Source organism: Rhincodon typus, chromosome 1 (genome assembly GCF_021869965.1).
Source record: "Rhincodon typus isolate 14 chromosome 1, sRhiTyp1.1, whole genome shotgun sequence".
Taxonomy (NCBI): domain Eukaryota; kingdom Metazoa; phylum Chordata; class Chondrichthyes; order Orectolobiformes; family Rhincodontidae; genus Rhincodon; species Rhincodon typus.
In genome coordinates this window covers 145101335-145115223 of record NC_063332.1, presented here as the reverse complement: position 1 = coordinate 145115223, position 13889 = coordinate 145101335, and the positions used below count along the sequence as shown (strand labels likewise).

General features: G+C 39.2%; 1 protein-coding gene across 2 annotated transcripts in view; it reads right to left on the bottom strand.

Moving 5' to 3' along the window:
* Positions 1-13889, bottom strand: part of nudt6 (nudix (nucleoside diphosphate linked moiety X)-type motif 6) — a 141399-nt gene that overhangs the window by 125534 nt on the left and 1976 nt on the right. For both annotated transcript variants that reach the window (XM_048605356.1, XM_048605346.1), the window contains exon 2: positions 5178-5381. In XM_048605356.1, coding sequence (XP_048461313.1) covers positions 5178-5381 — 204 coding nt within the window. The remainder of the gene's footprint in view (positions 1-5177; positions 5382-13889) is intronic.

Genomic DNA, 13889 nt, shown 5'->3' with positions numbered 1-13889 from the left:
TCTATGTTTTCTGGGATGCACACCGAGACAAACATTGACTGTGCCTGAGGACAATCAACTCGGTGAAAGATGATCGTTGGTCCACCCAAAATCTGTTGGCCTTCTACTGCAAAGAGTTGATCTTGACTGAGTGTTGCAGACTGGCACATTCCAGGGCTACATGCTGAGGGACTCAATAAAGCTTGGAGCAGCTGCCACCAAGGCTCGGTGGGGTAAGACTACTGTCTAAGGCTTTCTGTCAAAGTTTAACAAGAGTCTGTTCAATTATCGGACTCTCTCGTTGCCTCAAGAAATTCAAATTTTATCCTGCATGAGTAAGAAATGCCTTTGGTTTTTGCAACTACAGGAAATGTTTAATTCCAATGTTTGTTTTTCTTGATAGGCCAAGACTGTACAGAACTGCTCTAATACCTGTGAATGTAGATAAAGAATTTTTATGAATAACATATGTTTTTGCAATAAAAACAACAATAGGGTTGTTGTAGTGGGTGATTTTAACTTCCCTAACATTGACTGCGATGCCCTTAGTGCCAGCATTTTAGATGGGGCAGAATTTATTAGATGTTAATTTGGGGGAAGGTTAATTACAACAAATTAGGCGGGAAGTGGAGAAATTGGATTGAGGGCGGCTGTTTGAGGGAAAATCCGTATCTGATATGTGGGAATCTTTTAAAGGCCAGTTGATCAGACATCAGAACCAGCATGTTCCTGTGAGGATGAAAGATAAGAATGGTAAGATTCAGGAACCTTGGATGATAAGAGATTTTGAAAGTATAGTCAAAAATAAGAAGGAAGTATATGTAAAGATTTAGGAAACTGAAATCAAACAAGGCCCTTTAAGAATATAAAAGAAGCAAAAAAGAACTTAAATAAGAAATTAAGAGGCCTAGAAAGGGCCACAAAATGTCCTTGGCAAGTAAGCTTAAGGAGAAAGCATTTTATACATATATTAGGAGCAAGGGGGTAACTAGGGAAAAGATGTCCACGCAAGGATAAAGGAAATTATGCGTGAAACCAGATGAAGTGTTTGAGGTCCCCACTTTGCATCAGTATTCACCAAGGAGAAAGATATTGATGATAGTAAGCTAAGGGAGGTGTATGTTGATATTCTGGGGCATGTCAATATTAAGAAGGAGGAAGAGTTGGGCGTCTTCTATCCCAGCATTCTGAAGGAGGCAAGGCAGGAGATTGCTGGGGCCTTGACAGAGATCTTTGTCTCATCTTTAGCCACAGGTGAGGATAGCCAAAGTTGTTCCTTTGTTTCAGAAGAGCATCAGGGATAATCCAGGAAATTATAAACCAGTGAATTTTACATCAAGAAATTTATTGGGAAGGATTCTTAGCGACAGGATTTATTTGTATTTGGAAAAGTATGGACTTATAGTCAGCATTCGGGGAGGTCTTGTCTCACAAACTTGATTGAGTTTTTTGTGGAAGTGACAAAGATGGTTGATGAGGGTAGGGCAGTAGATGTTGTCTACATGGACTTTATTAAAGCACTTGGCAAGGTCCCTCACGACAGGCTGGTCCAGAAGATTAAGTTGCATGGGATCCATGGTAAATTGGCAAATTGGATACAAAATTAGCTTGGTCACAGGTGACAGAGTGATGGAGAAGTGTTTTTCTGACTGGAGGTCTGTGAACAATGGTGTCCCGCAAAGATCAGTGCAGGGACTTCTGTCGTTTGTAATCTATACAAACGACTTAGATGAAATAGGAGGTGGCCTGATTAGTAAGTTTGCAGACGACATGGAAATTGAAGGAGTTGTGACAGTGAGGAAGATTATTAAAGGATACAGCAGGATATAGATCTGTGAGAAAGTTGGGTGCAGAAATGCCAGATGGACTGTAATCTGAACAAATGTAAGGTGATACATTTTGGAAGGTCAAATGCAAGAAGGAAGTATACAGTTAATGGCATGCCCCTTAGAAGCATTGATATACATAGAGATCTTGGGATCCAATCTACAGCTCCCTGAAAGTGGCAATGTAAGCGAATAAGTAAGGAAGGTGTATTTATGTTTGCTTTCATCAGTTAGGGCACTGAGTATAAAAGTTGGCAAATCACGTTGCAGCTATATAAGACTTTAGTTAGGCCACATTTAGAGTATGGTGTGCAGTTCTAGTTCCCACTGTGTAGGAATGATGTAGAGGCTTTGGAGAGGGTATAGAAGAGGTTTACCAGGATGTTGCCTCCATTCGAGTGTATCAGCTATAAGGAGAGGATTGTTTTCATTAGAGCGTCAGAGGACCACCTGATAGAAGTATATAAAATTATGGCAGGCATGGATAGTTGGGAGTCTTTCTCCCAGGATGGAAATGTGAAATACTAGGGGACACAGGTTTAATTTGATTTATTATTGTCTCATGTTTTGCTTGCTATCCAGACAAATCATACCTTACTTGAGTACATCAGGGTAATAGAACAGAATGTAGGATATAGTGTTAAGCTACAGTGGAGGTTCAGAGTAACATCAGCTCTCATATATAAAAAAGGTTCCCATTCGTTCATTTGAGAACAGCAGGGAAGAATCTGTTCTTGAATCTCTTTGTATGTGTTTTCAAACTTCTGTATCTTCTGCCTGATGGAAGAGGATGCACAGAGTATAACCAGGGTGAGAGGGGTCTTTGATTCCGTTGGTTGCTTTTTGTGATGGACTGGACTGTGTTCACAACTCTGTAATTTCTTGCGGTCTTTGGTAAAGCAGTTGCAATACCAAGCTGTAATGCATCTGGATAGGATGCATCTATAAAAATTGGTAAGAGTCATTGAGGACATGCCAAGTTTCCTTAGCCTTCTGAGGAAGTATAGGCATTGATGTGTTTTCTTGACCGTAGCATCGACATGGATGGGCCAGGACGGATTATTGGTGATAATTACTCCTAGGAACAAGCTTTCAACCATCTCCACCTCAGCATCATTGATGTCGATAGGGGCGTGTCCTCCACTCTACTTTTGAAGTGGATGACCATTTTCTCCATTTTGCTGACATTGAGGGAGAGATTTTTGTCTTTACATCATGGCACAAAGCTCTCTGTCTCTTTTCTGTACTCTGTTTCATCATTGTTTGAGGTCTGACTCAGCATGGTGGTGTCATCAGTGAATTTGTGAGTGGAGTTAGAACTGAATTTGGCCAAACAATAGTAATCGAGGATTATCGCATAGGAAGTGTTGTCGCCTATCCTTACTAATTGCGGTCCATGTATTAAGAAGTTAAGGATCTTGTTACAGAGGGGAGAGCACAGTCCTATGTCTCAGAGTTTGGAGATGAGCTTAGTTGGAATTATGGTGTTGAAGTTGGAGCTAAAGTCAATAAATAGGAGTTTGACGTGGGTGATCTATCAAAAGGTAGACTTTTGCAGTAGCTCTCATATTTTTACTGAAGTTTTCTTTTTAAGTAGCATGTACTGATATAAGATCTGGATTCTGTGCACATACTAGAAGAAATATTAAATTCTCTAAATCCTTCTGGGATTATTTTTCAAAAATAGAATTGATCTTAGAAGATGGAGCCACCATAAGTACTACTTTAAACCCTATAACCAAAATAAGAGACAAACTTTTAAAAATCAAGAAACTTAGTATACAAATGATTTGCTTTTATATTGACTAATTGTTGGTTAGTAAATCCCATTATCAGTTTATTTAACTTCTAACAGGTTAAATCTCTTTATGAAAATTATATTACTGCTTCTGAAAATGCATTAAGTTCATGGTAACAGTCATTGGAATGACATTCGCTGGAGTGCTGCACGTTTAGCAATTTCTAGTAGTTTCTGGGGAGGTTTTAGGACATAGCAGGTGGGATCATTTATCTGTGTTATAAATACAGCAGATAAAATACTGAATATTCTGGAACATGAAGCAGGCTTATTTCTCTGCTTTAGAGAGAAAAATGTCAGCCTGATCTTAAGGGGAATAAGAAATGTACAAGTGATTTGCAAAGAGCTGGATAGCAATTTTCTTTTGCTCTCATCACTCATACAGTCACCTTTGGCTGTAATTTGGGCATTCATACAGTTGACGCTAACTCTCTCCCATCCCACAAGAAAATGATATTGTAATGTTTGAATCAGGAATGATCAGTTTTATAAAAACCGAAAGAACTGCGGATGCTGTAAATCAGGGACAAAAATAAAGTTGCTGGAAAAGTTCAGCAGGTTTGGCAGCATTTGTGAAGGAAAAAACAGAGTTAGCGTTTCGGGTCCAGTGACCCTTCCTCAGAACAGTTCTGAGGAAGGGTCACCGGACTCGAAACGTTAACTCTGTTTTTTTCCTTCACAAATGCTGCCAAATCTGCTGAGCTTTTCCAGCAACTTTGTTTTTGTATCAGCTTTATAAGTTTGGTGAAACAGAAGTACAAGAGGTGTTCCATGTTCTACAATGACTCATTAAAACTGTGATCTTAAAGTCTGCTGGGTTGGGTTAAAGAAAGTATTTAAATAAAACAAAGAAGTGCAGATGCAGTAATCTGAAATAAAAGAATAAAGTTATAGAGACAAGAGCTTCGCTATTCACTCTATCCATGCCACTCATGATTTTATAAATTTCTGTAAGGTCACCCCCTCAGCTTCTGGGGAAAATAACCCCAGCCAATTCAGCCCCTCCCCATAGCTCAAACTTTCCAACACTGCCAACATCCTTGTAAATCTTTTCTGAACCCTTTCAAGTTTCACAACATCCTTCCTATAGCAGGGAGACCAGAATTGAACACAGTATGCTAAACGTGGCCTAACCAATGTCTGTACAGTAGCAACATGACCTTCCAACACCTACACTCAATGCACTGACCAATAAAGGCAAGCATACCAAATGCCTCTTCACTATCCTGTCTACCTGTGACTCTAGTTTCAAGGAACTAAGTGTGTACTATCCACAGGATGCGCAGCAGAAATTCACCAAAGATCCTTAGACATGGGTTTGGGGAAGGATTTCTGGAATCAGGGTTCCAATGCCATTCTGCCTAAGGCGTAGATCAATCCTGTGTCTGTGAAAATTCAGGGCCTGGAAAAATATCTGATTCTGTAATAGGACTGCAGCTTTATTTTGGCTTGAGGATTAGCATTTCTCACCAGTGCTAATTTTTGGGTTTTGTGATCACTATGATTTCCTAAATAAAAAAAATGAAGAAACAGTCACTCTAAATCACTGACCAAGATTGAAGGTTTTCACTCACCTGCCACGCCAACTTGATGTGTGGCATAAGCAGGAAGCCTGCTTTCCCCTTTAGCTAGCCACAGTGCCAACGTGGATTGGTTCTTTTCCGCGTGGTGAAATGTAAAACCTTGAGCAGCTGCTCCAGGTATAAACCTGCTCTGGAGTATAGGAACATGCAGCCAGACTGCCACCCTGCCTTCTGCTTTCCAGTGCTTGATAGCATCTACAAAAGAAATAAAGCATGTTGTATCCTATTTAAAGCTATGAATTGTAGACATTATTCCTTCCAATGTCTTGTTTTATGTTAGTTATTATGACACATTGATAATCAGAAAGAGAGTTAAAAAGACAGCTTTAAAGTAACTCTGAAGCAGAATAGACTTTCATAACTGAGAACAATGATCTTGTGAAGAAGGGATGACAATAATCAATTGTCACTCTTGAATTTTAAACTCAAAACACTGCCAGCCTTTTTTTAAAACTTTGTTTTCCCTTAATTCAGGGTGTTTGAACCCTTTGGGAATCTCATTGTTTAAATTTGTTTCATTGGCTGTAAATTTATATTCCTTGTTTTCCTCCTAAAGTGCATCACCTCACGTTCAGACACATAATTCGTCAGTCAACTGGAACACAAATTCACAATCTAGGCTCACATGTGAAGAATAATTACTATTGCTCCTGACTCAAATTTTCTTTGAATACTTACAGAACAGTTACATCTGAAAAAATAACACTTCATCCATAAAGTGCTTTAGTACATTGTGTATAGTATTGTCAATTAAGACATCAAACTGTAGGACATGGAAGAAGATCATTCATCTCATCATAAATATGCCAGTGTCCAAGAGGTATCCATTGAGCCCTTCCCTGCCCTTTACCCATGCCATTCCAACTTTTCTTTTTCAAATGTTAATTCATCTTCTTTTTGAAAGTGAACTTACATTCTGGTTCCATCACTGTTTCTGGAAAGGCAATCAACAACCTAACAATCATCTATGTAGGAAAAACTCTCTTAACCTCTCCTATTCTTATACCCATTCAGATGCCTTTTAAATGTTGTAATTGTACCAGCCTTCAGCATTTCCTCTGGCAGCTCATTCCATACACACACCACCCTCTGCATGAAAAAGTTGTCCCTTAGGTCCCTTTTAAATCTGAAATGACTAAACTCCAAACAACAATCATCTTCTTTAATGCTTGGTATATCTCCAACTAGTGGAGAGTTCTCCCCATTTCCCACTATTTTCAATTTTGTCAAGGATCTTCGATCTTCACTCGGTTAAACATACCCATGGTGTCAAAGGCAATCATTCTTACTCAGATCACAAGAATTGCTTCCAAAAAGGATTCATCAGACATGGAAAGCAAATGCACGTTAAAGTAAACAGCTCTGATTGGTCCTAGTCCTCTACCTTTTCTAGAGGAGTAGGACTTGGGGCCTTCTATAGTTCTTCCTCGCTCTGTTTAAGCAAAAGTCAAAAAAAGTTATTATTAGTTAATTCTGCTACTCATTTTATAATTATATTAACATTGCTTTTAGTGCTTTAGCATTTTTTTGCTCAGCAACATGTTTATGTTTTCTTGAATACTTTTATTTGAAAAAAATAATCATGTTTACTGTTGCACAAAACCAGATCTCAGGCAGTCGTTGCTATGTTGTTTGAGGGCAACCAGAGGCTCAAAATAAGCCTGACTGTTTTTAATGAGGTGGAAAAAGGGGTTACTTTTGCTGCAATGGAAACAGGAAGTATTGGAAAAACTCAGCAAGTCTGGCAGCATTTGAACAAAGAGAGACATTGATCAGGGATCCTTCATCAGAAATACATATCTGTGAAATATTTATGTGCAATTAATATTTATGTGAAATTTAAAATGTAAACACAAAATGCTGGAAATACTCAGCAGGCCAGGCAGCATCTGTGGAGACAGAAGCTGTGCCAACACTTCACATATTATATTTCCTTTAAAGTAGATATTAATTTCTGGCAAAATCAGTTCAAATATAAATTGAGGTGTTACTTCTATTCTTTTATTTTCTTAGTCTGGTAAACTGAACTCCAGAATATCCTTCACAGTGAGAGTACCACCAGAGATCCTCTTTCTAACATTAACGAGGTGAGTCATCCAGCTTCACTTTAACTCATGACTTCGGTCTTTTCCAATTGAGTATAAAGTTCCATCCGCATTGCTGCATGATGAACCATTGAGACCTTTAGCTTCTAGCTGCTCTCTCAACCTAGTGGACTCCTGTGATGCACAATGATATTTCAAGAAAACCTATACACGATATCACAACGGTTTCTGCTTTACCCTTCCAGTCTCAAAACCCATCACCATGAAAAATGAATCACATAGACCTCTTATGCAGCCCTAGTTGCTAGTTAATTGCCTCTCAGAGCCAAATTTAATCTTGGAACTAAATGGACTGTTCAGAACACAACTGTTTGCAATCCAACATTCTCAACACTTTCTGAGACTTTGAGATTCACCGTCTTTCCACCGTTAAAACAGGCTCAAACTATTGTGTCTAAGTTTAAACAACTTTCACCTCCTTTGAAGTAGCTAGCTGGGCCCTCTTTAACCATCTAATGATTTAATCACTTAGGCTTACTGTCAGGCAGGTTTAAGAATAGGTCCCAGGACCCCTCGCACTGTATCATTTTACTTTTAATTAAAGAATTGTCCCAAAACATAACTTTATACATGTCATGGTAGGAAAAAAGGTGTCTTTGGATTACAGGTCTCAATATTCTCCAACACTGTAGGTTTCTTCGAGTCATTTCTGAGTCTGTTGTAGGCTTATTGAGAGATTGATCACAATAATTAGCCTTATACCACATGATTACCAGAATGGAAAAAGATGAATAACATGTATTTTTATTTTTCATTGTCTATTAAATCCTTTGTTTCAATGAAATCAGTGCACTGTTGCAAACAATAAACACTTTCTCTACTACTAATTATTACACCAAATAGTTCTATACCACAGATCATAAATGTCTGTACATTTTGCACATCTGCTCTACCAAACAACCATGAACGTCTAATTGAACAACTGAAAAAAATACTGAGTTACAATGTTTTTTTAAATTCTGCTTGTTTTGTTTTTTGAAAGGCTTTGTCATTTTCTCTCTTCATTTATTCTCTTTCTTTATTCCCCTTTCTGTCTCCATACATTTTATCTGCCTATAATTCACCTAATTTCTTTTATTATTTGCTCCCTTTCTTTCTCTGTCTTTTATTTTAATTGATACAAGAGATAAGTCATCGGTATGGCGTTTAGGTTGTTGAAGATATGGCACTGAAATGTTTCCTGTATGGGCAGCTGCTGCACACTTGCCACTTCGTCACTTTTATATGCCACTCAGACATATCTTGGCATAATGTTTTACCCTCCAGTGGTGCAGATGCCCAGTGGAGGGCCCTCCACAGAAGGGTCCTCTCCTCAATTGGGGATCTAGGGTGGATAGTGCTGCACACAGCAATCCCATGCAATCATGGGTTGTGTATGTACACCAGGTGTCAGGCCACATGTAGTTTACTGGCCTGGAGGAAATGGTATAATCACACTTATGTTGCATGTTTTCATTTGCAACCCTATTTTGGTTTTTGAATGTGCAGCTCCTTAAATTTTGGTTGCACTTCAGCCCCATGGTCTTGATTTATTCACACCCCATGGCGGGAGGGAGAGACATTATTCTCATGGAACTGCTCCTGTCCCTGGCCAAAACGGCCATTAACTGGTCCAGGCAGCAGATCATGGAGGGCCTGACTGCTCCTCTTTCGCGGTTTCATTTGCACTCGGGTCCGTAGCAAGGAAGTATGAGGTGCGAAACAACATGACACAGGCCTTTAGAGGCCAGTGGGCACTGCTGCAGCTGGGATGCAATATTATTTTAATTTAGTAAGTTTGGGGGATTCACCATTAGCTTGTATTATTTTACAGTGTCACAGCAGGGCTAACCAAACATTTTTGGTACTTCCATTTTAAAGAATAAAGACAACAGCATGGTTCCTCATTTCCACAAAGAAATGAGAAATCATGAGCTTCTTGGGACTGTATCTGCACTACCGAAAGTTCATTCCAAAAAATCAGATGCACCAATAAGACCTACTACAGAAAAAAAAACAAAGGTAGCATGGACTTAGAAATGCAAAACTGCTTATGAAAAGCTGACGGCCATTTTAAAAAGTGAGCCAGCGCTTGCAGATTCAAATTTTCGAGCACTTAAAGTAGCCATCGATGCAAGTGACATTGGAGTCAGACGCTGTCCTCTTTAGGAAGCCAATACAAAATAGTGGGTTCAATTATGTACTTCTCCAAAAAACTAGGCAAATGTCACAGATGGTACTCTACAATGGAGAAGGAAATCCTCAGTTTATTACTAGCCTTCAAAATTTTGAGATACATGTCCAAAATGGATACAGAGACCCCACAGCATATACTGACCACAATCCGTGACACCTTTGTCAAAAAAGGCTTAAGACTGTGATGCCAGGTAATTCAGTTGGAGCTTGATTCTTCATCCATACCACTTGAAGATCATCTATGAAGCTGGGAAATCAAACGTGATTGCAGATACCCTCTTCAAAACTGAGACCCTCAGTTAGAACTGAAGAGATATGACTGACCAAGGCTAAAGGAAGGAATGCATGCATGCCTGTTGTTTTCTGTTTATTTTGTTTTTTCTCTTTCAATTTTCTTGATTTTGTAAAGAGATGAGAATAAATCATTCAGAAAAGATTCAGCAGGATATTGCCAGGAACGGAGGGTTTGAGTTATAAAAAGAGGCTGGATAGGCTGAGACTTTTTTCACTGGAGCATTGGAGGTTGAGGGGTGATCTTATAGAGATTTATAAAATAATGAGGGGCATGGATAAGCTGAATAGCAAAGGTCTTTTCCCTAAGGTGGAGGAGTTCAAAATTAGGGGGCATGTTTTTAAGGTGAGAAAGATTTAAAAAGGACATGAGGGGCAACTGTTTGACATAGAGAATGGTCAATGTGTGGAATGAACTGCCAGAGGAAGTGGTAGATGCAGGTACAGATAGAAACAATTAAAAGACTTTTGGATAACTACACGAATAGGAAAGGTTTGGAGGGATATGGGGGCCAAACGCAGACAGGTGGGACTAGTTTGGTTTGGGAACATGGTTAGTGTGGACTAGTTGGACCGAAGGGTCTGTTTGCATGCAGTATGATTCTATGACTCTATGAGTCGTGATATGTCATGACCACGGATCATAATCCTGGATCACTATTTGGACATATGGAACTTTAACTACAATGGTTTCTTTTGAGCAAGGACACATAACAAAACGCTGGCTCAGTGGCTGCCTGGAAAGAGAGACATAAATCTGGAATGTCACACCTGATGAGGTTTCAAAGCAGTTTCAAAGGGAGAAAGTGCACTAAAATCTGAATTGTTAATCTCCTGGGAGTATCTCAAACTGTGAACATGATGGCTAAAAATAAACAGCAGTCTAGGTGAGCGACATCATGTTTTCTTCTAGATGTGACTTGATTGGCAAAAACATGCTGATACCACCACTCCACAAGCCACTGCAAAGGTGTACAACCTAAGTGAACCACCAAGATGATTAATTTGCCTGTGACTGGTATTCAGGAGAAAGCCAATTTACACTAATAAGAACAGAAGAAATAGGAGCAGGAGTAGGCCATCTGGCCCGTCGAGCTTGCTCTGCCATTCAATAAGATCATGGCTGATCTCTTCATGGACTCAGCTCCACTTACCCGCCCACTCACCATAAACCTTAATTCCCTTAATAAAATCAAAAATCCATCTATTTTTGCCTTAAAAATATTCAGTGAGGTTGCCTCAGCTGCTTCACTGGGCAGGAAATTCCACAGATTCACAACCCTTTGGGTAAACAGTTCCTTCCTCAATCCAGTCCTAAATCTGCTCCCCCTTATTTTGAGGCTATGCTCCATTGTTCTAGTTTTACCCGCTAGTCGAAATAACCTCCCTGCTTCTATTTAATCTATTCCCTTCATAATTTTAATTATTTCTAGAAGATTCCGCCCTCCCCCAACCCATATTCTTCTAAATTTCAATGAGTATAGTCCCCGTCTACTCAGTCTGTCCTCATAAGCCAACCCTTTCAACTCGGGAATCAACCTAGTGAACCTCCTCTGCACCCCATCCAGTGCCACTGCATCCTTTCTCAAACAAGGAGAACAAAACTGTACACAGTAATCCAGGTGTGGCCTCACCAGCACCCTTTCCAGTTGCAGCATAATCCCAAATTTTAAACTCTATCCCTGTAGCAATGTAGGACAATATTCCATTTGACTTAACTACGTGCTGCACCTGCAAACAAACTTTTTGTGATTCATGCACAAGGACACCCAGGCCCCTGTGCACAGTAGCATGTTGCAATTTTTCACGATTTAAATAATAGCCCATTTTGCTGTTATTCCTACCAAAATGGATGACTTAACATTTACCAACATTGTACTCCATCTGCCATACTCTTGCCCGCTCACTTAGCCTATCTATGTCCCTCTGTAGACTTTCAAGGTCCTCTGCACACTTTGCTCTACCACTCATCTTAGTGTCATGTCAAACTTTGACACACTACGTTTGGTCCCCAACTCGAAATTATCTCTGTAAAATGTAAACAATTGCATTCCTAACACTGATTCCTGAGGCACACCACTAGCCACTGATCGCAAACCACAAAAGCACCTATTTATCCTCACTCTTTGCTTTCTGTTAATTAATCAATCTTCTATCTATGCTAATACATTACCTGTTACCATTTATCTTATGAAGCAGCCTTTTCTGTGGCACCTAGTTGAATGCCTTCTGGAAATCCAGATACACCACATCCACCAGTTCCCTGTTGTTCACTACGCTCGTAATGTCCTCAAAGACTTTCAGTAAATTAGTTAAACATGACTTGCCTTTCACGAATCTATGCTGTGTCTGCTCGACAAATTATATCCAGATGTCTCACTATTTCTTCCTTGTTTATAGCTTTTTCGCTATAATTATCTGCTTTTTGTCTACCTCCTTTTTTAAACAGTGGTGTCACATTTGCTGTTTTCCAATGTGCCGGAACCGCCCCACAGTCCAGCGAATTTTGGTAAATTACCACGAATGCATTTGCTATTTCTCCCGCCATCTCTTTTAGTTCCCTGGGATGCATTTCATAGGGCCAGGAGACTTGTCTACTTTTACCCTAATTAGCTTACCCAACACTATTTCTTTAGTGATAATGATTGTTTCTAGGTCCTCATCTGTCATAGCCTCCCTGTCATCAATTACTGGCATGTTATTTGTCCAATATGAAGACCAACACAAAATTTGCCTTGGCCATTTCCTCATCTCAAATTATTAAATCCTCTTTCTCACCCTCTGAAGGACCAATGTTTACCTTAGCCACTCTTTTTCGTTTTATACATTTGTAGGAACTTGTGTGATCTGTTTTTATATTCTGAGCTAATTTACTCTCATAATCCATTTTACCTTTCTTTATAGCTTTTTTGTGGCTTTCTGTTGACCTTTAAAGATTTCCCAATGCCCTAGTTTCCCACTAATCTTTGTCACTGGGTTTTATCATTAACAGGAAAATAATGATTTAGTGTAAATAAACTTATTCTTTAACAATTGGCAAAAGATAGATTATTGATATAGTGCTATGCAATACCCCTTTAAAGCCCCAAATGAAATCACATTCATTCATAAATAAGACAAAATAAAAAGGTCTGACACTAATATTGTGGGTGAAAAAAATATAGATGGAAAACAAATTCTGTAGTTCAAGAACCAGACCACAAGGGTGGGATGAGAGTTGTTTCTCACAGTTCTTTTTGATTTTTTTGATGATTGATGGTGAAGTAATGTTGTCTGCAGACCAAACAGTCAATCTTTGATTTATTAGCTATTTGGGTTGACCTCGGTTTCTTTTTGCAATAGAATTATTTCTTTAAAGTCTGTAGTTTTTTTTGTCTGATTCACTCACAGAAAGGATTGATGAGAGATGGTTTTTGTTTCTAGGCTTTTGCATGTCTGACTGCACTGCCCTGCACACATGGGTCGGTAACAAACTGCAGCTGGACCAATCCAAAGGCTATCACTAGGCAGTTTGTCCCCATCTTAAAATACTTCAGATGCCACTCTAACTCAAATTATTCATCTCACTGCTCCAAAAGCAACATAATTTTGTGTACGTGATATAATCCCACCTGATCTTCAAACTGTAGAAAAGAAACCTCTCCTGGTACTTCTTTCCTATACAGCAGGGCCCAAGTTCTTTATTCCAGGTTATAATCCAGAAGGAAGGATGTGTGGTCCCTTAGACCCTGTCAAGAGTACACTGGGACAAAAGTCAAAAGTGATCTTCAATCCTGGTCTGCACTTGTTAGTGGCCTGACATCTTTGTGGGTGGACTTGTGTGTTGTGAAGGTCACAGCTCTTAGAACCACACTTAAAAACTGCAGATAAAGAAAAGGAAAAAGGCTCATCCCACTGAGTGCATCCCAACAGCCACTTCTGAAAGGAATCAAGACAAAAAACTTTCCATTACCCGACACAGCCAAAAATCTCAAAATTGACTGTTCAACAACCAGTGTCAATGTTACTGGCAACAGCTGCATGTTCAACTGTCTGCTCTTCACAATCAAAGAATAATCAGTTATCTTTTAAACTTATCTTTTTTTGACAACTTATTTTTAACCTGCATTATGTATGTTGCAATATTATTTCT